General features: G+C 40.5%; 1 protein-coding gene across 3 annotated transcripts; it reads right to left on the bottom strand.

The window, feature by feature from the left end:
- Positions 1 to 364: 364 nt before the first annotated feature.
- On the bottom strand, positions 365 to 27,157 carry LOC137770103 (kynurenine/alpha-aminoadipate aminotransferase, mitochondrial). 3 transcript variants are annotated; one of them, XM_068552521.1, is made up of 13 exons: positions 26,575 to 26,674; positions 26,043 to 26,211; positions 24,928 to 25,060; positions 21,323 to 21,397; positions 17,545 to 17,754; positions 16,437 to 16,502; positions 15,102 to 15,184; positions 14,578 to 14,674; positions 9,698 to 9,759; positions 9,366 to 9,430; positions 7,949 to 8,055; positions 1,812 to 1,913; positions 365 to 882 (listed from the first exon to the last, which is right to left on the bottom strand). In XM_068552521.1, the coding sequence occupies exons 2-13, from the start codon at positions 26,078 to 26,080 to the stop codon at positions 841 to 843; spliced, it is 1,080 nt and encodes a 359-aa protein (XP_068408622.1). In that variant the 5' UTR covers positions 26,081 to 26,211; positions 26,575 to 26,674; the 3' UTR covers positions 365 to 840. The 3 variants fall into 3 exon arrangements, with proteins under 3 accessions (XP_068408622.1, XP_068408620.1, XP_068408623.1); XM_068552519.1 differs by lacking the exon at positions 26,575 to 26,674 and adding an exon at positions 26,769 to 27,152 and having other exon boundaries at positions 366 to 882; XM_068552522.1 differs by lacking the exons at positions 365 to 882; positions 1,812 to 1,913; positions 7,949 to 8,055; ... (1 more) ...; positions 9,698 to 9,759; positions 26,575 to 26,674 and adding exons at positions 14,049 to 14,454; positions 26,769 to 27,157.
- Positions 27,158 to 27,533: the final 376 nt, after the last annotated feature.

Raw genomic sequence — 27,533 nt, 5'->3', positions numbered from 1 at the left:
AAACATCTAAAAGGATAGATATAAATGCTGGGGGTGAGACACCAGTGGCTTTTACTTTATTCCTTATACTTACTGGGTTGTTTGAAAAAAATTAAGTGAGCATATATTTAATAATCATATGGGGAAAATAAAGATCTTAAAGGTGAGAAAGAAAATCATTAAAAGTATATCCCAAGTACCTCAAAGGAGTCTAGTAGATTGAAATTACGTAACTGATAAGAATGTGCTTTTGAAAGTTGTGTAGTTTCATAAAAATACAATGTAGTACATTTTTCTCAGTCCTTAATCTCTCCTCCTTACTTAGAATTAATAGGAAGACGTTTAGGTATGTTTAGATTCAGAATTTTATTTTAAATGGATTTCTGTGCCATAACATAATGTCTGTGATACTCTTACTAAAAATTATGTATAACAGTCAAATTCTAACAATTTTTGCAACAAGCTCTCATTACATTTTCTTCAAAATAGGAAAAGTTCACATTACATACCATTTTGAACATGATTGTTTGCTTACAAATAATTTACTGTAAAAATGTTATTTTCAAAGAAAATTTATGGGAAATGATAAAGCAACTACAAAAATCTTTACAATAAAATCCAGGATAAAAATATTTTTTTGTGGGTTGAAAATTTATCAACATGTATAGGTGGATTATAAATATATTTTGGCAATCTGATGCGTTCAAGGTCACTTTAAAAGTTGTCTAGTTAAATTACTACAGATATGACGTGTTTGGTGAAACCCAATCTGTAAGTCTGACACCAACAATCATTTCTTCCTGGTAAAACATAGAAATAATTTATCTGAAAACCGTGAGTGCTATGAAGAGTTCGATTTCTTCATAAAGATTCCTTTATAAGTTGGGCTAATCCCTGGAAGGCCTAAAAGCGAACAGAGAGAAGAATTAATAAAATTAGGATGCTGTTTAGGGAAAGTCTGTCATAACTTTAGAAATTCAAACAAAGAGTATCCATCTTAGGTTGAGATCAGACAGTGAAAGGTCAGGATTAACCTCAGTTTTATCTGGGTCAGAGGCCGTCATGTCCACTAATATATGTAGACGGAAGCATATCAGAGTCCCAGGAAATGTTTCAAATCCTTATTTCCTCAAGATCATCATTTTCTCCCAGAACACGAATTATTTTTTTCATATACTCTCTCACCTGCACGTGCCTTCTGTATAGTTTCAGTTGTCCAGCTCTACGCATATATAACTTATGAAAAGCATATTTAATGACATGAGAAAGCAAGTCAATCAAGAACACACCCGGAGACAACCCATCTCCAAGGATAAGTATACATTCTTCTTACACTTACTGGACTCTTCAGTTTATGGCTCTTCTGTGGGTTCCTGACACACAGTTCTTAGGAACTTGCTTCTTGGTTTCCTGTAATCCTGGTTAAAGCTGGACTTTGTGATTAAGCAATTACTTAACTCCAATCATTAATATTATTCTGTTTGACCCTTCCTCAAGAGATAGAGATGGATGGCTTCATGAATTTGTACTATGGCTCATGTTAATTCCATGAGGGAGTGAAAGAGGTTCTCTTTTTAACGTGTTGATAATTTGCCAACACTGTTGAGCAGGTCTGACATGTATTCATGAAAGCAATAAAATTCAACTCCAATTTGGTCACATCATTTGTCTATAGAAGCCTGGCAACTTCTTTGAATGGTAGTTTGTGACTTTCCAACTAATACCCATTTTGCAGAAACCCAAGAAGATATCAAATAATGTTGTAACTCCCAAAATGAACACAAAAAATAAATGGATATCTAGTTTTACTCTAAAGAGAATATTGTACTCACCATGTCCATCTGCTCTGGAGAAGCTAAAGAGAAGGATGCTCTGAAGTAGGGGCAAGGAGCTGAACTATCAAGGTAGAAGTTATATCCAGGAAGCATGAATATCTAAGAGAGTTTATGGAAAACACGTGATGTACCATTAAAGAAAACTAAAAGGAAATATAGGTGAATCTAATCTCAGAGTGGAGGATGACTTTTAAACTTAAAAAGCAATGAAAGAAATCACAAGAGAAAAATCAATTTATATAAAATTACTGCATGTCGTACAATAAAACTAAAAGCATAGAAATCAGTGTTTACAATAAATACAGCAATTCTACCTCTTCTCCATATATTATAAAGAATGCACAGAAACAGAGGAAAAACTTTAAAATGGACAAGGACAGCTTATTCAAGAAATAGAAATGGTAATAAACATGAATAAATGTTTAACATAACTAGAAAAGTAAAATAAATCCAAACAATGAAATATCATTTTAAAAAATATTTTATTTTATTTCATTTTTTTAAGTTAAACTATAGCTGATTTACAATGTTGTATTAGTTTTGGGTATACAGCATAGTGATTCAGTTATACATATGTGTATATGTATATGTATATCTATCTCTCTATCTTTTCTTTTTCATATTCTTTTCCCTTATAGGTTATTATAAAATATTGAGTATAGTTCCCTGTGCTATACAGTAGGATCTTGTTGGTTACCTATGTTATACATAGTAGTGTATATATGTTAATCCCAAACTCCTAATATATCCCTTCCCCCCTTTCCCCTTTGGTAACCATAAGTTTGTTTTCTATGTCTGTGGGTTTATTTCCATTTTATCAATAAATTCATTTGTATAATTTTTTTAGATTCCACATATAGTGATATCATATGATATTTGTTTTTTTTCTGTCTGACTTCACTTTGTGTGATAATCTTTAGGTCTATCCATGTTGCTGCAAATGGTATTATTTCATTCTTTGTTTATGGCTGAATAATATTCCATTGGATATATGTACCGCATCTTCTTTATTTATTCATTTTTCAATGAACATTTAGGTTGCTTCCATGTCTTGGCTATTGTAAATAGTGCTGCAATGGAACATTGGGGTGCATTTATCTTTTTGAATTATACCTTTCTCCATATATATATTCCCAGGAGTGGGATCCCTGGATCATATGGTAACTCTATTTTTAGTTTCTTAATGAACCTCCATACTGGTTGCACCAATTTAAATTCCCACCAATAGTGTACGAGGGTTCCCTTTTCTCCACACCCTCTCCAGCATTTATTATTTGTAGACTTTTTGATGATGGGCATTCTGTCTGGTATGAGGTGATACCTCATTGTAGTTTTGATTTGATTTTCTCTCATAATTAGCGATATTGAGCATCCTTTCATGTGCCTGTTGACCATCTATATATCTTCTTTGGAGAAATGTCTTTTTAGGTCTTCTGCCCAATTTTGGATTGGGTTATTTGTGTGTGTGTTTTTTTTTTTTTTTTTATATTGCACTGTATTAGCTGTTTCTATACTTTGGAAATTAATCCTTTGTCTGTCACATCACTTGCAAATATTTGTTCCTATTCTGTAGGTTGCCTTTTTGTTTTCTTTATGGTTTCATTTGCTGTGCAAAAGCTTTTAAGTTTAATTAGGTCCCATTTATTTATTTTTGTTTTTATTTCCATTACTCTAGGAGACAGAGCAAAAATGATATTGCTGTGATTTATGTCAAAGAGTGTTCTGCCTGTTTTACTCTAGGAGTTTTATAATATCCAGTCTTACATTTAGGTCTGTAAACCATTTTGAGTTTATTGTTGTATATGATCTTCGAGAATGTTCTAATTTCATTCTTTGGCATGTAGCTGTACTGTTTTCCTAGCATCATTTATTGTACAGACTGTCTTTTCTCCATGGTATATTCTTGCTCCTTTGTCATAGATTAATTGACCATAGGTGCGTGGGTTTATTTCTGGGCTCTCTATACTGTTCCATTGATATATATTTCTGTTTTTGTGCCACTACAATACCGTTTGGATTACTGCAGCTTTGTAGTGTAGTCTGAAGTCAGGGAATGTGACTCCTCCAGCTCCGTTCTTCTTTCTCAAGACTGCTTTGGCTGTTAGGGGACTTCTGTGTTTCCATACAAATTTTAAAATTATTTGTTCTAGTTCTGTGAAAAAATGACCTTGGTAATTTGATAGGGATTGCACTGAACTTGTAATTGGCCTTGGATAGTAAAGTCATTTTGACAATATTGATTCTTCCAATCCAAGAACATGGTGTATCTTTCCATCTGTTTGTGTTGTCTTCAATTTCTTTCATCAGCATTTTATAGGTTTCCAATTACAGGTCTTTTGCCTTTTTAGGTAGGTTTATTCCTAGGTATTTTATTCTTTTAGATGTGATGGTAAATGGGATTTTCCCCTTAATTTCTCTTTCTGATCTTTTGTTGTTAGTGTATAGAAACGCAACACATTTCTTTGTATTTATTTTGTATCATTCAACTTTACTGAATTCATTGATGAGCTCTAGTAGTTTTCTGGTAGTATCTTTAGGATTTTCTATGTATAGCATCATCTCATCTGCAAACAGTGACAGTTTTACTTCTTTTTCAATTTGGATTCCTTTTATTTCTTTTTCTTCTCTTATTGCTGTGTCTAGGTCTTCCAAAACTTTGTTGAATAAAAGTGGTGAGTGTGGGCATCCTTGTCTTGCTCCCGATCTTAGAGGAAATACTTTCAGATTTTCACTGTTGAGTATGATGTTAGCTGTGGGTTTTCATATATAGCCATTATTATGTTAAGGCGTGTTCCCTCTATACCCACTTTCTGGAGAGTTTTTATCATAAATGGATGTTGAATTTTATCAAAAGCTTTTTTGTCTCTATTGAGATGATCATATGGTTTTTATTCTTCAATTTGTTAACGTGGTGTGTCACACAGATTGATTTGTGGATATTGAAAAAAACTGCAAAAAATACAAACATGTGGAGGCTAAACAATATGCTACTAAACAACCAATGAATCACGGAAGAAATTAAAGAGAAAATCAAAAAATACCTAGAGATAAATGAAAATGAAAACATGATGATCCAAAACCTATGGGATGCAGCAAAATTAGTTCTAAGAGGGAAGTTATAGTAATACAGTCGTACTTCGGGAAATAAAAAATCTCAAATAAACAACCTAACCTTACACCTAAAGCAACTAGAGAAAGAAGAACAAACCAAACCCATAGTTAGTAGAAGGAAAGAAATCATAAAGATCAGAGCAGAAATAAATAGAGACTAATAAGACAATAGAAAAGATCAATGAAAGTAAAATGGAACCCGGGTCTCTGACTCACGGCAGGAGGAGAGGAGGTTATAGACCCCTTTTTTGAAAAGTGTGCGTGAGTCAGAACTAAGCTGGGTTGTGTTAAGTCTTTGAGATTGTTGTCTAGTAAAATCATGACATTCAGAACTTTAAGAAACTGCTTGTTTTTTCATGGTGTAAATCTGGCCCCTGGTTGTTTAAGTTAGATGAGCTGGGAATGAAATGATTTGGGGGCATTCTGGGGAGAAAATTTCAAGGCAGAAGATGAGTTTGTTTGTTTGTTTTTTTGTCCTGATTAACAATGAAATGAAAACCATCATTTCTACCAATATTGTGGAGCAGTTTAGGGATGTGCCAGAAGCAAGTTTCTGTAGAGAAGGAGGGGATGGTAATAATCTCCTTGCAAGATAACCAAAATTTGGGCTAAGGCAGCAGTGATAGAGGTTACTTAGAAAAGGTAAAGGTACGTGCAACAGGGTATATGGAATAAAAGAAAGGGACTGAAAAAAAAATGACAATAAATATGAAGTCTGTATCCTTAGCTCCTAGTTCAGGGATACACACAAACAGCCACTCATCAAATGTGCTGGAGAATAATGGCATTGATAAGAAAGCAAAAAAAAAAAAAGTAATAAAATTGATTTATTGTACTAAAATGCACTTAGATGAGTTAAGTCATTTAAGTATTTATTAAGTACTTTCTATGTGCTGTTATTAGCATTAAAACAATTCATAAAGCATGAGTCCTGCGGTCAAGTACGATGATTACAGGGAATGAGTGACTTTCCCAGGGGAGTGGATTGGCTCTCGGGTCCAGGCAGCCAGTTCCCAGCTCTGACCTCTAGACTGTCTCTTATGCTCAAGCACAGGAGTTTGCCAACAACAACACGATCTGTTCTTTGTACTCACTGCCTCAAGACAAAAGTGATACTAGAAACAGAACTTGGTGTTTACAAAAGAGTGACAAACATGATAAAGGAATTAATTAATGGAGAACGGTTGATTGATTTTGTAAATTGGAAAGCTACACAGAAGCATATTTAGATGTCTCAGCTTAATTAGTGCCTCTGAATGAAATCTAAGTAGACTTATGATTTAAGTACAAAAGGAGGGAAAAAACCCTAGAAGAAATCCTTGCGGGCTAATTTTAAGTGAAAAAAACAGTATATAAACTTTTCTGTGTAATTTTAATCATGTAACATAATTGCAGAGCATTATTAAAAAAAAAACCCAGACTAAAAAATGGGCAGAAGACCTGAATAGATGTTTTTCCAGAGAAGAAATGCAGATGAACAACAGGTACATGAAAAGATGCTAAACATCACTAATCAACAGGGAAATGCAAATCAAAACCACAATGAGATATCACCTCACACCTGTAAATATAGCTATTAACAAAAAGAACACAAATAACAAGTGTTGGCGAGGATGTGGAGAATAGGGAACCCTCCTCCACTGTTGGTGGGAGTGCAAATTGGTGCAGCCATTTTTGAAAACAATATTGAGGTTCCTAAAAATCTAAAAATAGAGCTACCATATGATCCAGCAATCCACTCCTGGGTGTATATCCGGAAAAAAGAAAACACTAATTTGAACAGATACATGCACCCCAATATGCATTTCAGCATTATTTATAATAGCCAAGATATAGAAACAACCTAAGTGTCCATCAACAGATGAATGGATAAAGAAGATGTGGTATGTGTGTATACACACACACACACACACACACACACACACACACACACACACACACACACACTCAATGGAATACTACTCAGCCATAAAAAAGGAAGAAGTCCTGCCATTTGTGACATGAATGGACTTGAGGGGTATTATACCTCGTGAAACAAGTCAGAAAAAGAGAAATAACATGTTATCACTTATATGCAAAATCTAAAAAAATAAAATGAATAAATACAACAAAAAGAAACAGGCTCACATATAATACAGAACAAGCTAGTTGTTATCAGTGGGAAGAGGGAAGGGAGGAAGGACAAGATAGGGGTAGAGGATTAAGAGGTACAAACTATTATGTATAAAATAAAGAAGATACAGGATTTATTATAGAGCACAGGGAATACAGCCAATATTTTATAATAACTTTAAATGGAGTCTAATCTTTAAAAATACTGACTCACTATGGTATATACCTGAAACTAATGTAATATTGTAAATCAACTATACTTTAATAAAAAAATAATTTCATAGCCAAAATACTAGATGGATACAACCTCTTCAAGAAAATGTATCACAAGTGGTCATAAAATCTGGGTGGTAAAATTATGGGCTATTTAAAAATTTTTCATTCTGCTTTAATGAAGTATAATGCTATCATGAGTATGCTTTACTTTCATAATCAGGAAAAAAAATCCTTCTATTGTAAATACTAATGGCTTATATTTATCAAGCATTTACTATATGCCAGGTATTAGTCTAAGTGCTTTATCCATATTGACTGCTTTCATCATAGCAACCCTAAGAGGGAGGGATTCTTATTATCTGCATTTTCCAGATGAAACTCAGGAAGGGCAACTCATCCAGTGCCACATATCAGGGCAGGGCTGGAGCTAGGATTCACACCCAAGGACGTGACTCCAGAGAGTGTGCTCTTAGCCACTAAGCTAATCAGTAGCTGAGCTGAATGACTGTATTTCCCCTAGTTTAGACCAGGAGACTAATTCTGTAACCCAAAATCTATTATGATCTTAGTAAGGAGATAATGTATCTGGTAGGCAAACATTATGCCTTGGGTTGGCGGGCAGTGATAAACATCTCTCGCCATTTTTATTAAGATATTACTTTAAAGAAAAAATATAGCTTTTCTTCCTATTTTACCTCTTTCTTAAAGGCTTTCTCTTCGATCAGTTTTCTTACATCATGAAGGCCCTTAATTTTAACCCATAAAAACATTCCAGCAGTAGGAACATACCATTCTGCCAAACCTACAAACAAAAGAAGAGAAGAAATATTTCCCGAGACCATTTTTGATGATGTCAACTATATCGCTGAAATGACAAATTGCAGTAACTGTAAACTAGTATTTCCAAAAAAGTTCCTTTGGTGATAGCATTTTAAAAAAATATAGTTTTAGGAGTCCTGAAAATTGGTGTTCTGAGTTTTATTTTTAAAAGTGAGGGGAGGGTTTGAAAGGGAGAGAGGGGACTCATGTGTATATTTCTGATTTTAGTGGGTCTCAGGGCAGTGCAGGAAATCCAGTGCCATGCCCACCTCCCTTTCTTAGAACTGTCCCTAAGCCAAACGTGGCTCTTTCAATTTTAGAAGAGGATTCCTCAACTCTTTCTAGAGCCTTCTAGTGTTTCAATAAATCCTATCATTTACATAATCGTTCAGAACTCCAATGAATTGAAGTTTTTATCGCAATGTAATTAAGAAGTACTTAAAATTCAGGAATTCCTGGTGTATTTGTAGGCTTTATATTTCATTGAATATAAGGATAGAGAAACCAAGAAGGGAAAAGAGTTATTTTGATTTTGATTATTACCTTTAAAAAAAAAACCTTGATGTTGATTAAAACCTTTTTTTCAACTTCACTATAGGAAGTGGTAGAATAGTACTCTTATCAAAAAGATAGTAATTGTGTTTTTACCAGGACTACATAGGGAACAAGATATGAGGGAAATAAGAAGTGAATACTTTGTATTTACTATTATTCGTACGAAAGGCATTTTTAGTGGTGTAATTAAAGCCAGGTAATTCATTTTACTTTCTTCCTTAATAGAAAATAAAATCTAAAGCATTCTGAAATCAAATTAGCAATAGAAAATATTAGATAAATGAGGTTAATGATTAAAAGGCAAATCATCTGTAATGAGAAATCCACCTTAGAGTGTACTTAGTTTGTACCATTGTACTATTTTGTCTTTATAGAGTCTAGTTAGAAAAGGAATATGTTATGTCACAATTCCTTTTCTATTTGGAGAAAATTTTGAAAACCTTTTGAGTACAGATATTATTTAGCTTTAAGTAGATTATTGCTGGTGTTAGACTAATTAGCCATTTTTCTTTAAACCACAGATTCTTTGCAGCAGTCAAGTATAGTAGAAATGCGTAGAATTGTGCCAGGGTTTGTGCTGTTACTTCTGAGATTATTTATAAGGTAACATTTTCTTGACAAGAATACTCCTGGACCCTGTTTCCTTCCCCAGGGTTATTAACAGTACTCTGTGGTGTGTATCACTCACTCATATAAGGGCTACGGTTCATCCCAGGACAGGATATAAGTTCCACTCACCACTTAACCACTTGTCTGCAGCTGCCAATAATGCATCCCTTTGCTTTCTATAGAAATCAATAACCCTAAAAGAACAATAAAATGAAAAGGTGTGTTTAGTACATTGACTGAAGAAATTAAAAGGCTCTGAAGTCCAGTCTATAAGAATCTGTTTTCTGTCTTGATGAAAATGTTGAATTCTTGATGAGGGAATAGAAGCATATTTATTTGACCTGTTGGGTGGTAAACTTTTTACCATTGTGGTTTTTCCATTATTTTGGAATAATTCAAAAATGAAAATTAATAGACTGAAGTCCATTTCTATATAAAGTATGGAACCTAAAATACAATACCTGTCTACATGAGCCAGGAAGCCCTCTTCTCCCCATTGGTACAGAAGCTGTGATACCAGGAGCTAAAAGGGATGAGACAGTAATAAGGTCATCATTCATCCTCTAAAATGTGTTTTTTGCCCAAATGTAAAAGCAAACCACTCTTGATCATGTGCAAACCACCCTCAGAGGATGCTACAAGCTGCACCAAGCTTTGTAGAGCTAGCGATTTATAATAAGGTTGATTATTAACAATGACAAGAATAATAGTAAAAATAACAAATATTTATATGGTCCTTCCTATGTGCTGGAAACTGCTGTACCATATGAATGTATTTCAGCTAAGTTGATCTTCGTAATACCCTTATTAGGCAGGTCATGATTTCTAATCTACTGAGGAATAGACTGAGGCATGAGGTGAAGTTAAATTTCCTGAGGTCACTGCTCCTCAAAGAGCCTGGACTTAAACCAGACTGTGCAGCCTGAGATCCACCCAATAACTGCCGCCCTGGATGGTCTCTAAATATAAAACACATACAGTCGTAGAGGGTTTCTACAGGCGTGTGCTCCATTCGCCATGTTTCTGTTTGGCTGAAGGCTTCCCTAAGCTGTGTGGCTGACAGGGTCTTGGTGCTCCGGCCTGGTGTCAGGCCTGAGCCTCTGAGGTGGGAGAGCCAAGTTCAGGTCATTGGACCACCAGAGACCTACCGGCTGCACATAATATCAATCGGCAAGAGCTCTCCCAGAGATCTCTGTCTCAATGCTAAGACCCACCTCTACCCAATGGCCAGCAAGCTCGAGTGCTGGACGCCCCATGCCAAACAACTAGTAAGACAGGAGCACAACCCCTCCCATTAGCAGAGAGGCTGCCTAAAATCATACTAAGTTCAATCACACCTCAAGAAACAAGAAAAATCTCAAATAAACAAGAAGAAAACAATAGCAAAGATCAATAAAACTAAAAGCTCGTTCTTTGAGAAGATAAACAAAATTGATAAACCACTAGACACACTCATCAAGAAAAAAAGGGAGAAGACTCAAATCAACAGAATTAGAAATGAAAAAGGAGAAGCAACAACTGACACTGCAGAAATACAAAGGATCATGAGAGATTACTACAAGCAACTATATGCCAATAAAATGGACAACCTGGAAGAAATGGACAAATTCTTAGAAAAGCACCACCTTCCGAGACTGAACCAGGAAGAAATAGAAAATATAAGCAGACCAATCACAAGCACTGAAATTGAAACTGTGATTAAAAATTTTCCAACAAACAAAAGACCAGGACCATATGGCTTCACAGGCGAATTCTTTCAAACATTTAGAGAAGAGCTAACACCTATCCTTCTCAAACTCTTCCAAAATACAGCAGAGGGAAGAACGCTCCCAAACTCATTCTACGAGGCCACCATCACCCTGATACCAAAACCAGACAAAGATGTCACAAAAAAAGAAAACTACAGACCAATATCACTGATGAACATAGATGTAAAAATCCTCAACAAAATACTAGCAAATAGAACGCAACAGCACATTAAAAGGATCATACACCATGATCAAGTGGGGTTTATCTCAGGAATGCAAGGATTCTTCAATATACGCAAATCAATCAACGTGATACACCATATTAACAAACTGAAGGATAAAAACCATACGATCATCTCAATAGGCGCAGAAAAAGCTTTTGACAAAATTCAACACCAATTTATGATAAAAACTCTCCAGAAAGTAGGCATAGAGGGAACTTACCTCAACATAATAAAGGCCATGTATGACAAACCCACAGCCAACATCATTCTCAATGGTGAAAAACTGAAACCATTTCCTCTAAAATCAGGAACAATACAAGGATGCCCACTCTCACCACTGTTATTCAGCATAGTTTTGGAAGTTTTAGCCACAGCAAGCAGAGAAGAAAAAGAAATAAAAAGAATCCAAATTGGAAAAGAAGAAGTAAAGCTGTGACTGTTTGCAGATGACATGATACTATACACAGAGAATCCTAAAGATGCTACCAAAAAACTACTAGAGCTAATCAATGAATTTGGTAAAGTAGCAGGATACAAAATTAATGCACAGAAATCTCTTGCATTCCTATGCACTAATGATGAAAAATCAAAGAGAAATTAAAGAAACACTCCAATTTACACTGTTAGGAATAAACCTACCTAAGGAGACAAAAGACCTGTATGCAGAAAGCTATAAGACACTGATGAAAGAAATTAAAGATGATACAAACAGATGGAGAGATATACCATGTTCTTGGATTGGAAGAACCAACATTGTGAAAATGACTATACTACCTAAAGCAATCGACAGATTCAACGCAATCCCTATCAAACTACCAATGGCATTTTTCACAGAACTAGAACAAAAAATTTCACAATGTGTATGGAAACACAAAAGACCCCGAATAGCCAAAGCAATTTGAGAAAGAAAAACAGAGCTGGAGGAACCAGGCTCCCTGACTTCAGACTATACTACAAAGCTACAGTAATCAATACAGTATGGTACTGGCACAAAAACAGAAATATAGATCAATGGAACAGGATAGAAAGCCCAGAGAAAAACCCACGCACATATGGTCACCTTATCTTTGACAAAGGAGGCAAGCATATACAGTGGAGAAAAGACAGCCTCTTCAATAAGTGGTGCTGGGAAAACTGGACAGCTACATGTAAAAGAATGAAATTAGAACACTTCCTAACACCATATACAAAAATAAACTCAAAATGGATTAGAGACCTAAATGTAAGGCCAGACACTATAAAACTCCTAGAGGAAAACATAGGAAGAACACTGTTTGACATAAATCACAGCAAGATCCTTTTTGACCCACCTCCTAGAGAAATGGAAATAAAAACAAAAATAAACAAATAGGACCTAGTGAAACTTAAAGCTTTTGCACAGCAAAGGAAACCATAAACAAGACAAAAAGACAACCCTCAGAATGGGAGAAAATATTTGCAAACGAAGAAACTGAAAAAGGATTAATCTCCAAAATATACAAGCAGCTAATGCAGCTCAATATCCAAAAAAAAAAACCCAATCCAAAAATGGGCAGAAGACCTAAATAGACATTTCTCCAAAGAAGATATACAGATTGCCAACAAACACATGAAAGGATGCTCAGCATCACTAATCATTAGAGAAATACAAATCAAAACTACAATGAGGTATCACCTCACACCAGTCAGAATGGCCATCATCAAAAGATCTCCAAACAATAACTGCTGGAGAGGGTGTGGAGAAAAGGGAACCCTCTTGCATTGTTGGTGGGGATGTAAATTGATACAGCCACTATGGAGAACAGTATGGAGGTTCCTTAAAAGACTAAAAATAGAACTACCATATGACCCAGCAATCCCACTACTGGGCATATGCCCTGAGAAAACCATAATTCAAAAAGACACATGCACCACAATGTTCATTGCAGCTCTATTTACAATAGCCAGGACATGGAAGCAACCTAAGTGTCCATTGACAGATGAATGGATAAAGAAGACGTGGCACATATATACAATGGAATATTCCTCTGCCATGAAAGGAAATGAAATTGAGTTATTTGTAGTGAGGTGGGTGGACCTAGCGTCTGTCATATAGAGTGAAGTAAGTCAGAAAGAGAAAAATGAATACTGTATGCTAACACATACATATGGAATCTAAAAAAAAAAAGTTCTGAAAAACCTAGGGGCAGGACAAGAATAAAGATGCAGACGTAGAGAATGGACATGAGGACATGGGGAGGGGGAAGGGTAAGCTGGGACGAAGTGAGAGAGTGGCCTGGACATATATACACTACCAAGTGTAAAACAGATAGCTTGTGGGAAGCAGCCGCATAGGCCAGGGAGATCAGCTCGGTGCTTTGTGTCCACCTAGAGGGGTGGGATAGGGAGGGTGGGAGGGAGATGCAAGAGGAAGGGGGTATGGGGATATACGTATGCATATAGCCGATTCACTCTGCTGTACAGCAGAAAGTAACACAACATTGTAAAGCAAGTATACTCCAATAAAGATGTTTAAAAAAAAAATTAGTTCCAGAAATTGAACAAATGTTATGATAAAAATAAAGAGATAAATTGACAAAAAAACAAACAAATAAACCCCCCCAAAAACACATACAGTCGATACATGAAGTTATACAATATATTCAGAGATTTTCTATCCAAAATGGAAGTTCTAAATGTTGTAAATGGATAGTGAAATTTGGTTGATAACAGATACAGAAAATATGGAAAAAGTCCCCAACTTGATAAAACACGGGGACACGTGCACTTTGTGGAGTGTATAATGTCAAAGAAATGTCCATTCTGCATAAACTACACCTTTTGAGTTCTTAGGTAGCAGTCCTGTCCTTATCGTTGGTTCTCAAATTGCCTTAAGGATGGGTCCAATCATTTCTCAAAGCTTGTGAAGAAATTAATACATTCGCCACAAATAATTTTACTGTATTTAATTAAAATACATTCCAGCCGCTGTTTGTAGGGAGCTTAGCACATGGGCAGTGAAGGCAGACGTCGGGCCACCACGCGGGTCTGGAACCCTTGCTCTCAGATTCCAGGACAACGAAGCTAATGGTGCGTTACTTCACCAAACACCTTCCGTCCTGTCGAGTCCAACACAGTTTTTATGGGATTCCTGAGCTAGATGCCAGGACACAGATGAATAAGATCTCTGACCCTCAAGGAGCTTGGTCTACACTGTGAAACTGCACCAGGTCCATTCAAATCTCTTTTGGCTTCTAGAGCAAACATCTGCTGTGTGTGGTCTCCTAACTGGAAATAGAGATGCAATCAGTGATTTCTCTCCCTGCCATGTTCACTCAGTCTTATTTGCCAACATCTCTTTTGTTTTATGATCTGATTCAAAAAAATTCCTATTTCCTAAGTTGTCCGTACCTGGGCAAAAGTGCTGGGATGCATTGTTGAAACTTGTATGTGTAAAACAATTCTCTCGATCAAGGGCTTTGGACCAGTTATAAACCCTATTCGCAACCTGCACAAAGAGAGAAAAGGCACAATACCAACCCTGCATTAACAATTAATACCATGTTAGTGATTTCATGGGGGAGAATTTTGTGACCTGGGGACAAACACACTTAGACAGTTAACACATTCTAATAAAACTACTTATTTAAAATACACATTTAAACTTAATTGTACACTTAAAATAGACCATGTATTTCTAAATGTGCTCTTTCGTAGATGTAACCAAAAACCTGACCAGTCCCCCTACAGCTATAATTTAATGGCCAAGTATCTTTGACCACAGGGGACAGATTGGGAGAAAAGCCTGGTATTAATAGTCAGTCAAATGGGGAATACAAGCATCTTAAATGAGAAGAACTGTTTGCACTAAAAGATGCTGAGGTGCAGCCTCTGTCGCCTGTAGATGCAGCCTGAAGGCACAGCCAGGGCCTTACCCAGAGGACAGGACTTTGGAAAAGGAGTCAGCTCGGATGACACGCCCATCAACGTCCATGGAGAGAAAAGTCGGTGCCCAGGGCTGGAAATGGAAGAAAAATACTGTTGGCTTGGGAAGTCTGATAGAGACCGTATCCCTACTTTGTGCAGAGAGTGGGGAGGAATGGATTTGGAGAACAGTAGGACAAACATCCTTTTTCTTGTCTTCATCTCAGCCCTTTGAAATGGCGTAAGAACCAGAGATGCATGTTCTTCTATTCGTATCTGCCGATCTTCACGGCTTTTCTGCCAAACACACACACACACGTCCTCTCACTTGCTCACAATGCCACTTCCGTGAGTTTAGGGAAACCTCACACCGGACCTCCTTGTCCCAAGGCTTGAGATCCAGGATGAACAGATTTCGAGGAAGGATTCAAGAAAAAGTAGTTTGGAAAAGACCAAAACGAAGAGGGCCATCAGCATTCTGATGCTGAGGGCTGTTTAGAAAGAGAATGCTGACTCTTAGACCAACTAGAAACACAAAAAAGGTGCAAATGAAGACGAGCAGTGTAGTCAGTGTGCAATGCTGAAACTGCCATATTTACTTCACAAGTAAATGCCAACGAGAAAGGGGGCCATGGTCGTGTTGAAGGTGGGCGGCAGGCAGACATGGTATTCAGGCAAACTAGATAAAAAGCCAAGAGTTCTGTTTCTTCTCCGTAGATATAAAGTGGGGACTGAGTCCATGTGTTTGTTCTGTGCAGGCCTGAGAGCAAATACAGTGTTGGATTTTGAGGAATTGGGCATTGGGAGTCTGTACCACTACCGTTGTCTCCTAGGAAACCATGCTCGTTCACAGTGGTGTACGTATATAGTGGGAAAGGATCTAAAAGTCCATCATTCTGCAGGTAAGTCCCCGGCCCTAAGTGACAGGGATGGCAAGTGGGCAGCATGATGCTAGGAACGCCCCTCCTCTGCCCACCGCCACCTCACTGACTGAGCGCGGCCCTCCTTCTCCTTCAGCCTGGACACAGCTCCCAAGTCCTCGGCCCATCAGCCACCCGCGAGAGACTGAGGTTGACACCCAAGGAGACGCCCACTGCATAACCCTGGTACGATGTCGAAGGAGCCACGATCTGGATTTGGAGTCCAGACGACCCTCACCCTTGACTCACTCGACCCTCCACGTGCCTGGCACAGAGAGCCAGCCACTGTTCTAAAGGTAAGGAATTTCTAGAAAGAGCAGTAATACCAGAGATGAAAATACTCAGCAGCCCGGCTAAACTCAAATCAGTGCAGTAACTTACAGCCACTTATCTACTGATTGTGGGCTGAGTTGACACTGCACTTACCTTGTTGAACTGCATAAAATAATAAGGATCATCTTCTATGATGAGGAAGTCATATTTTCTTGCGAGCTAAAAAAGTTAAAGGAGCATATTTATTTCTTCAGATCGCTCAAAGATAAAAATCACTTGGAATCATAGTTCTTTGTACTCATTCATTCATTCACCCAAGAAGCCACTGAGGGCTCCCTGTCCTAGGAGCAGGATGAAGACAGGAACCAGCCCTGAAAGCTCTGTCCTCAGGGAACTTACGTTCTGGTGGGAAAGACAGAACGAACATGCGCCAGTGGACAGTGAACAGAGGACGATTAGGAGGGAGGCTTTGAGGGCTGGGCGGAAGGTTAAAGAGGGTCATGTTTGAGAGAGAGAGAGTGACACGGAAGCTCCAGGAGAGCTCAGGCTGGCAGGAAGGCTCAGGCGTGCAGATGACGGGGGAGAAGATTTTAGACTGAGGGACCAGGGGCAAAGGCCCTGGGGGTGAGAAAATACTTGGCATGTTTAAGGGATAGACGTTTATAGAAGGCATAGGTGTGTAAGGGACGGAAGGAAGGCTGTGTAGCTGCAACAAGAAGGATGTGGGAGACCCTAGCCTGAGAACCAAGGCCCAGGTCGCATCACCGTGCGTGGCAGGTGAAGGACTCTCATCTTCTTTTAAGTGCGGGGAAGCAGCTGGAGAAGGGCTTGTAGATCTACACTGGAGCAGGAAGGACGCCACGAGCCGGGGGAGGAGCTGTGAGGAGGGGGGCAGTCACAGGGCCCGGGAGGGCGGGCGGCCGAGGGGACGGTGGGTTTGGATAACGTTGGTGGTGGGAGCCACGGGATGGATTGGAGGTGGGGATGAGGGGAAGACAGAAGGAAGAGAGGGGAGGAAGAGGTGAGTTTAACACTACACCAACCGTAACATCTCTTTCAACCAAAATATCAATTAAAGGGAAAGGAAAACCTCATAGTCAGCAAGAGCATAATAGTTTCTTTAAATTCATGGGGACCCTTTTATTAAAAATCATCTTCCTTGAGAGCGAGAGGCTAATCAGAGAAGGAACTTGCAGAGCACTCTTCTAAAGGGTCAGAAAGAAACAAGAGCACAGCCACGGAACCCATTCTTTGAAAATACCTCATAGATTTCCTTTTTGCGGTTAGTTGTTAATGAGTTCCCGGCAGGGTTGTTGCCATTTGGGACAGTATAAAGAAATTTGGGGGTGTTTTTCTCGGGGTTCTTTGAATCTTCTGGTTTCCATCTGGAAAGTATTTCTCTGAGGGAGTCTGGAATAATCCCATGCTCATCACTGGAAATGTTAATCATGTTGCAGCCCAGAGGTTGCACCTGTGGAGGACAGGAGGAAAGAAAACCCAAGACTCAGACATGGTACAAAATATCCTAGTCACTGGTTCTTACAGTAACGAAAATGTTACCATTTATACCCTTAAACACAAACCTGCACTCAGCCCTACACCCAAGGGCTGAGGTTGTATTTTCTGATTCCATTGTTGCCCCCGTTAAGCTTCCATTATGGTTCAAAAATATCCCCTGTCAATTCCTAGAGGAAGGGTGGACTTCCCTGCTCATATATGTCAGGCTTGGCCAGGGGTCTGGCTTTGGTCAATGAATTGCGTGCAGAAGTGATGGGTGTTCCTTCCAAGCAGAAGCTTTAAATCCCAGCTTGTGTCTCTCGTTCCCTGTTCCCTCTGCTCTAAGACTGGCAGCGGTCCAGATGACGCTGCTTCTGTCACTCTGGGGCCTGGGATGAAGATGGCCTGGCACAGAGCTCGGGGGCCTGACCGTGGACACGGCGTGTGAGAGAAAGACAGGACTTTGCAGCCATAGGCCAGCGAGATAAGGAGTCAGCTATTCCACAGCATAACCCAGCCTCTTCTGACTGTATCATCTTTATAATTATGGTTAGAACTGCTTCATAAAATGGGAGTTTATTAAGGAATTTTTTTACAAAGTAAATTAATCATATAAAGCATCTGTGATGCTAATACGTAAAATAGTTATAAGCAGAGGTGATATTAAAAATATTGGACAAGTGGTGTAGCATGGGCACTTCAGATACATCCTGTAGGCCCCATGCCAGGCCAGCATTAGCTCTGTACCATGGGGGGTTCAGGGTGGTCTTAGGAGAGGGGCCAGGGGAGCCAGGGAGCATAATGGCAGTGGCTCATCAAGGCATGTGGAAGTATTTCAATACTGTACCAATTGCAGAGGCTGAAGTTGAAAGTAGTGGCCTTGCTTATAGACATAGTTTTATAAAAGTCTTGTATTTTTATGTTGTATGTTCATAAAGAAAAAATTGGGACTTATTAATAACAAGCAAAGGAAACCATCAACAAAATGAAAAGACAACCTACAGACTGGGAGAAAATATTTGCAAACAATGCAACTGACGAGGGATTAATTTCCAAAGTATACAAACAGCTCATACAGCTCAATATCAAAAAACAAAAAAGCAAAAAATAAACAACCCAATCAAAAAATGGACAGAAGACTGAAGTAGACATTTCTCCAAAGAAGACATACAGATGGCCAACAGGCACATGACAAGATGTTCAACATCCATAATTATTAGAGAAATGCAAATGAAAACTACAATGAGGTACCACCTCAAATGAGTCAGAATGCCCATCATCAAAAAGTCTACAAATAATAAATGCTGGAGAGGGTGTGGAGAAAAGGGCCTCTGACATTGTTGGTGGGAGTGTACATTGGTATAGCCACTATGGAGAACAGTATGGAGGTTCCTTAAAAGACTAAAAGTAGAGTTACCATATGACCCAGCAATCCCACTCCTGGGCACATATATGGAGAAAAGTATAATTCAAAAAGATACATGCATCCTAATGTTCACAGCAGCACTATTGACAATAGTCAAGACATGGAAGCAACTTAAAATGTCCATCAACAGATGAATGGATAAAGAAAATATGGTACATATATACAATGGAATATTACTCAGACATAAAAAAGAATGAAATAATGCCATTTGCAGCAACATGGATGGACCTAGAGATTATCATACTAAGTGAAGTAAGTCAGAGAAAGACAAACATCATATGATAGCACTTATATGTGGAGTCTAAGACAAGGATACAAATGAACTTATTTACAAAACAGACTCACAGACATAGAAAACAAACTCATGGTTACTAAAGGGGAAAGGTGGGGAGGGATAAATTAGGAGTTTGGGATTAACATATACATACTACAATATATAAAATAAATAAACAGCAAGTTCCTACTGTATAGCACAGGGAAGTATATACTCAATATCTTGTAATAACCTATCATGCAAAAGAATATGAAAAAGAACAGATATATATATATCTGAATCACTTTGCTGTATACCTGAAACTAACATGACACTGTAAATAAACTATATTTCAGTAAAAATTAAGAAAAAAACCCCAATAATTGAGTGAAGTTCTCAGAAAAAAAATGCAAACACATATATTAGTAGTCAAATGTAGACTTATGCACTAAGTGAGAATAATCCAGACCCTACTTATGGCAAATTTAAAAGGTCTTAGACTTTAAAAACACATCTACATGAATAAAACGAGTTGATACTGGGCCATGAGATAAACACACATGGACCGTCATTATATTCCCTCACAGCGTGGCATTGGTTTCTGTTTGGGCATGTGAAAACGTGTGTGCATCGTGCTATTTACATAGACACAAGTTTTACATTTACAGGCATTGTGTGATCTTACATCTTTGGAGTTTAGGAAAATAATGAATAATTAGTATCCAATGATTAAGGCCATTATTTTACTTTAGTTTTCAAAATTGTGGTAAAATATATATAACAAAAAATCTGCCATTTTAACGTGTGGGATTCAGTGGCATTAACTACATTCATAATGTGTGCATCTCTCACTATCAATTTCCAAAATCTTTTCATCACTCCCAACAGAAACCCTGTAGTCATTAAGCAACAACTCCCCATTTCCCCCTCCCCCAGGCCCTGGTAACCTCTCATCAACTTTCTGTCTCTATGAATTTGCCTATTTTTGATATTTAGTACAAGTGGAATCATACAATATTTGTCCTTTTGTGTCTGGCTTCTTTCTTGGAGCCCCTGCAGTGATGGGCAGTGCTTTACTCCTCAGAGAGCCAGTGAGGCTCATGGTTAGACAGTTGTTACATTGAGTTGAAACTGTTTTCCTGTAGTTTCCATCCTTTGATTCCAGTTGTATGAACCTGAGGACATGCACAGACAAATCTAACTCCTCTGTCACATGGCTAGCTTTAATGTACTTGAGGACAATCCTCATGCCCCCGTGGAGTCTTCTCTTTCTGCAGAGAAGAGCATAGTTCCTAAAACAATTCAACCTATGGTATTATTTCCATTTGTTTGTTCACTCTGGTCGCTTTTCTCCGACTGTGCTCCAGTCTGTATTCACATCGACCCAAAAGTATTGTGCCCCCGACAGTGGTGTGTTCTGACCAGGGCACAGCAGAGCAGGTGATCCGATTCCTCGTTCTGGATATCAGAGTCCCATTAATTAAGACTGGAGAGGAAAGTCCTAATCATACCATGTTACTGTACGGTTATTCTCCATTGACATATGATCATCCTTAGGCGTGTGGTAATATAGATGGTAGTGAAAAAACGTCTTTGTAAATTAAGTCACATTTCAGGTGAAATGTTAAGAAATCTGGACATGATTTTGCACAACCCAATTTTAGCACCCCTACATTTAGACCTTGTAAGAAGAAATGTATAAAGCAGAGGGTACATTTCACATATTTTGCATATATTAATGATTCTCCTGTTTAAGAAGAAAGATGCTATTTTATGTTTCAGTGGGCAGATAATTCTCAAGATGCAGTGGTTTCTTATTTGTTATAAGAAAGAGAGCTGCCTTTTGTAGAAATGTGTACTCACAGCATGAATTGTTCCTGAATAAATAGGTTCATTTACGAGGATATTATCTCCAGGATTAACGATCATTTCAAATACCTAACAAAAGAAGCATAGGTTAGCTTGGTTAGTTTGGTTTCCAGTCTTAGAAGCCACCACCCCCCCTCTTTTTTTTTTTTTGGTTTGAGCTCACTAGGATTCTAGACAAGGAGTTGGCAAGTTTTCTGTAAATGCCAGATGGGACGTATTTTGTGAGCCCCGGTGTCTCCATTGCAACTACTCATCTCTGCCTCAAGGTGAGAAAACAGTCATAGGCAGTACGTCAGCCGATGGTGTGACTGAGTTCCAATAAAACTCTACTTGCAGAATCAGACAAGGGCTGGCTTGGCTCTCAAGCCACAGTTTGCAAACATCCGTTCTAGGTTTAAAAAATATATATATATATAACTGGTTTGGCTCCTAAAATTCATGTATTCCTTCTTTGAATACTTTAAAAATCTTTGCTCTAAGCCAGGACCTATGGAGATAAACTGATGAGTATAGCGGGATGGTTTTTACCCTCATGGAGGTGCTAGCCCACTGAAAGCTAGATTCTAATCAAATAACGATTCAGATAAATGCATATGTAAAATCGGCGATAGGCGCTATTACGTATAGATGCCAATGCTCTAAGTGCTCATTGTAGGAGGACTTGGGCACTCAGGGAACTTAGAGCAATCAGGGAAGGCTTCCCTGAGGAAGTGATGAGTAGGAGGAGGGGGTGACAATACGTACACAGTTTGAGAAACTGAAAGAATCCTGTGGCTTGAGGTGGAGTGTGAAGAGGAGAGTGGAAGGAGGTCAGAGGGAAGTGGGCAGAGAGCGTCCCAGGGAGGCCTTTGGGCCAAGTGAGCCCAGTGAGAATTTTAAGTAGAAGGCGGGACCAGGGAGTCAGGTGACCAGACAGGCATTTGAGAAAGTCGTTCTGGCTGCAAACTCAAGGTATCAAAAAGGAATGAGAGGGCTTCCCTGGTAGCGCAGTGGTTGAGAATCCGCCTGCCAAGGCAGGGGACACGGCTTCGAGCCCTGGTCTGGGAAGATCCCACATGCCGCGGAGCAACTGGGCCCGTGAGCCACAACTACTGAGCCTGCGCGTCTGGAGCCTGTGCTCCGCAACAAGAGAGGCCGCGACAGTGAGAGGCCCGCGCACCGCGATGAAGAGTGGCCCCCGCTTGCCACAACTAGAGAAAGCCCTCGCAAAGAAACGAAGACCCAATACAGCCATAAATAAATAAATTAAAAAAAAAAAAAAAAGGAATGAGAGTACAGGTGGAGTCTGGGAAGTTTTTAGGCTCATTTGGGAGGTTTTTTGCTGCAGTCCTTGGGAAAGGTAAGGGTGGTCTGGATGGGGTGATGATGGCGGGGCTGGAGAGAACTGCGCGGCATTTAGGAAATCAGAACCAGCAGACATAACTGTGGACTGAGGGGGCGCGAGGAAGGAGAGGTGTCAGGAGGGACCCCTGGATTTCTGGCTGTGCAGGTGGGGAGGTGGTGGGAGGGGTGCCACTGACTGAAAAATACCCCCAACGCTGTCTGTTCTGAGGGAGGAGCAGGTGAGTGTGCTTTGGTCCATCCCAGGCTGGATCAGGTGGGTGGCTGGCTGCGTGGATGTGCAGGGAGCCTGGAGTTAATGGCATGGACGTGATCACCTGGGTGCGATGCCCAGGGAAGGTGTGTGTGTGAAGGGGAAGGAGGTGTGGGGGCCCAGCCTCACGGGGCTCCCATACATAATGGACACGGCAAGGGGGGCAGGGCAAGGAGGAAGGGGAGCATTCCAGAAAGGAGGGGGGCTCAGCAAGGCTAAAGGAGACTCAGAGGTCAGGGAAGACAAGGTCCACAAATCTCGGGGGATCTTGAGGACAATATGATGCCTCGTGACATCAGTAGAGCCACACAAGAGATTTTTCCCGCCTAAATCAGAGGGGTCCATTCTGAGTAAATCTTACATGAGTCAGAGAATAATCCTTTCCCAACTTGTGACATTTCACAATCCCCAGGTCAAGCCTCTCCTCCCTATCATTTTAACAAACTGGATCTCTTGACAGACAGCACGGCCATTATCCATTGAGACAGAAGATGTGACATTTTTTTCCAGTTTGGACTAGGATGTTCCATTTACTTTTCCTTCGGAGCTTTTGGTGTTTTATGACAAACAGTATCTTCCTCTGACAAGTTCATTGGTTCAGGATTTACAGGACCTCCTAGGACCAAACAGATCACTGGGTGGCTTGTGTATCATCCATGGATCAGATGAAAACCTCATTACGTACATTTCCCATGTCAGTTAGGGGACATGAGAAAGTCAAATATCCTAAATGAGGAGGGAGGGCTGTTTATTATCTGAGACAGGGACACCTAAAATAATATCCATCCTGGAGAACAAAGTGGGAGAAATATTAAACCAGATTCCCAGGAGGCCTCTGTAACAAGCATGGCTATAAGCCACTGAGTTACTGATGCATTTGGCCATCTATGCTATCTTCCTCTTTGATATGACTGATGTTGCAACAGGCAAAGAAGAAACTTTCTTGTGCATCTTTCTGGAAAAAGAAAAGGCACATAGTGTTTCTTCCTAAGAAAAGAAATTCACCGAAGTCCTTTTTTTCCCTACTTGTCTGGGGCATCACAAATATTTCTCTTCAACGATAAAACTGAAACAGCAGCTAATCCTTTTGTTTTTCCTAATTAAGTCCAAAAAGAGGGAGGAAAATTATAGTCTTATTACTTTAATACATTATTATGTAATAATAATTTAATTAAAATTCATTAAAACTAACCAGCTTTCACATTTACATAAAAAAGAAGAGCAAGAAAGCTACTCTGCTTTGAGATAAACAAGAGTCACACTTTCATCTAGATGTGAGGACTGAATATAGAGCCTCTTTATCCAGGACTAATTATTCATGAAAAAGAAAAGAAAAAAAATAGATGAAACAGAGAACCATATATGCAGTCTCTTTATCGGGGGACCCCCCCCCCCCAGTGGTGGTTACCTCTGTGGAGTCCTTGGAACCCAGGAGAGAGGCAGAGAGACAGAGAGAGAGAGAGGGAAAGAGAGAGAGAAAGTAACCCAGAGGAGAAGTCAGCCACAGACACAGACATATACGTAGACGTGGAGAAGCACATCCAAGAGGGAGTCAGGGTACAAGAGGCAGCCGGCACAGACGATGACACCAGCAGACACACACAGAGGAATGACGTTTCATCTCAGGGGTATCAGGATACACCCTCGAAGAATTTAAAAGTCATGCATTGATATGTCATAACCACAAACATAACTGAAATGTAGCCTGAATCTCTGAGCTAGATGAAACTAAGCAGTGCTCACTAAGCTGCAGGTAGGGGTTGAGTTCTTCCTGAACAGGAATCTTGTCCTAATGACTCAGAGCTCTGGGTCATTGATGGTGGGATCTCTGTTTAAGAGAAATCAGGTTGCTGAATGTCTTTAAGTTCCACTTATGATTCTAGGTGAAGACAAGGAAGCCTTCGTAACCCACAGAACACGATGCTCTGTGGCTAAGGGAGAGATGGCCGTCTGGGTGAACGTAGTATTTGATTCTTCCCGCGGGTGCCTTTCCCTCCAGCCTTACCTTACAGAGACCTTCTTGGCTGCCACATGTGACACACATGTCCATTTGTCCTTGGCTGGGTGGATAATGGATGGTGGGAGGATTATGCAATTTTACTTGTAACTGTTTCAGCCAGGATAACAGCTCTGGGAGTCTAAAGCATAAAATGCATTTAAAAATTGACAGTAGTGAAAGTCATAATAATAGTAGACAGGGGCTAAATGGTGGCTTTATAGCAGGCACTTTAAAGGTCCTCAAATGCTTTTTGCCAATATTAATATCTTTACTTAAAAGACAAGGTAACAGACTTAGAGATTAGGAAATCCACATAAAGGTAATCAGCTGGTGATTAAAAGAGCTGAGATTTGAATCTACAGCTTTCTCATTCCAAAGCCTGTACTTTTTCTTTTACATTAGAGCACTCACTGCGTAATTAATTTTTTGTTTCCCTTAGGGAGATTTCTGTAGGATACCTAGAAGTGCAGGTTCAGTAAGTTCTTTCCATCACGGAAAGAAAAGCCTAGGTATACATTGTATACAAAACAATTCTTATGCACCCAACATGCATTATTCTTCAATCACAGAGCAAACAGGCTTTAATAAAGTATAATTCATAGACACTCTCTAAGTTACCCTTTATCACTGGAAGAAGACCAGCTAAGGAAAGCTTTAGAATATGTGTTCCAGTTGCTTTTATGAGATTAAACACATCTGAACTGAGGGCAATGTGGATGCATAGCTGGGTGTTTAGAAAGGGAACATAATCATTAAAAAATTTCCCCAGGACTTAAACTGGCTGCTTCCTGGGTCATCCATTTCCTCCTTTCTCCTACCCTGCTTCTTCACCTAGCTATCGTCTCTCTCTCTCTCTCTCTTTTATTCCAGTCTCAGCTCAAATGGTACCTACTTTCAAAAGCCTTCTCTCCCTCTCCTAGTCGCATAAGGTTGAGAAGCAGTCACTAGGGGTCTTAAGCATTCAGTATTACTGCTGCTATTAATTATTCTTCTGAAGCTCTTCCCCAAACCTTCCTCACTGCTGAATACCCAGTTAAAAAACACACAGGTCACTTTATCAGCCGGCTGTAGAATATTGCTCATGAAAATGAACCAAGGTTACATTATCTACTGATCAGTACCCAGCACTCTGAGAATACTGCAGTGCTCTCTTCATCATCTCTTCATCAAATTGGATGGTCTCTCCGTTGTCTGTGGTGATAACCGCCGTCTTGAAAGGGAACGTGTTGGGGTTTGGTGCTCCAGTCGCCAGGGAGAGGACAGATTTCGATGACTTGCCCAATATCTCAGCTACAACAAATAAGGAGGAGAAGAAGAAACACTTTCAGTGAAGACTTTCCTAAACAGAGATGGTTCAGCATGTTGCATTAAAGTCAGTAAAACTTTAAAGTGTAACGATTTCTAGTGATAGAATGCTAGTCCGAAAGAAACATAGAAGATGCCTTTTTTTGTGGACCGACCTCACCGGTGGAGGAACTAAGGAAGAGACACGTGCATCTAAGAAGGCAGAGTGATCAGGCAGACAAGCCAAGGGCCGCAGTAACAGAAAACGGTCTTCCACTCGGCCCGTCCCTGCCCGGCTCCGCGCGCACCCCGCTCTGTCCCGCGAACCCGCCCTCCCCACTCCGCACGCGCCCGCACGCTGAGCCGAACCCCGACTCCTGTGCCCGGAAGCGGCCACAGCGTGTCCACAGCGGCCTGCCCTCTCTCTCTACTGCTGATGGCCCGCCCTCGTGCCCGTTCCAGCGCGGCTTCTGTGCCAGGTCTGCGCAGAGCCGGGCTCAGGCCGCCCCGAGCAGCTCTGCGGGGACCGTCCCCTCCAGTGGGAGAGCAGGGCCGTGACTCACTCATGACTCGAATGGCGGAAGGCTTCCTGGCCGCGCTCGCAGCCGTGATGAACCGTGTGTAATTCATTCTCGGATTCCAAGCGGCAAGCCGCGCCTTAGGTGGTTGAAGACTAGGAAAACCAAGGATCCGCGTCAGTCCTGCCCCCTAACCCCTGCAAGGCCACCTCTGCTGTCCCCCGCGTGTGGTCCGACGCGCGGAGCCAGGAGAGGCCGCCGAAGGCCCGGCTGGTGGCTGCGCGAGAGCCTGGTTAGGATCCGGCCTGGCGCGTAGCAGGACTGGCAAAGTCCACGGGCAGGTTAGGATGCGGGCCCCTCCCGCCCTGCGCGACGCGGCCTATGGCCACCGGCCGCCCCTCCAGCGGGTTTCCAGCCCTGTGACCACGCCTCCAGGCCCTTCAGCACGCCCTCTGGCCTCGCCCCTCCTGGCCGATCCCCACCCAGGCCGGGCATCCAGTGCGTCCCCGCCCCCGGCAGCGCCTCGAGGCCCGTCCCGCCCTCCACGCCTGCAGACTGGTCTCCGCCCCAGGCCTCGGCTCGGCCTGGAGACCTGGCCACGCGCCTCCAACCTGGCCATCTGTCTTGGCGCAGGAGGCGCGGGGAGGCTGACCGCCTGCCTGAACCAGGGCCTGAGTCAATTTAAAACTCAGTCTGACTCCTGACCCTGCAGCTGGAGTCGCCACAGGAAAGCGCCGGGTTGGCCGGGGCGCCGGCGGGGATCTCCCCGAGGGGCTGGTGGAGGGGCCTGAGTCCTCTGTGCCCAGGTCC

Source organism: Eschrichtius robustus, chromosome 10 (assembly GCF_028021215.1).
Source record: "Eschrichtius robustus isolate mEscRob2 chromosome 10, mEscRob2.pri, whole genome shotgun sequence".
Lineage (NCBI taxonomy): Eukaryota > Metazoa > Chordata > Mammalia > Artiodactyla > Eschrichtiidae > Eschrichtius > Eschrichtius robustus.
This window is presented reverse-complemented; position numbering and strand designations above follow the sequence as displayed.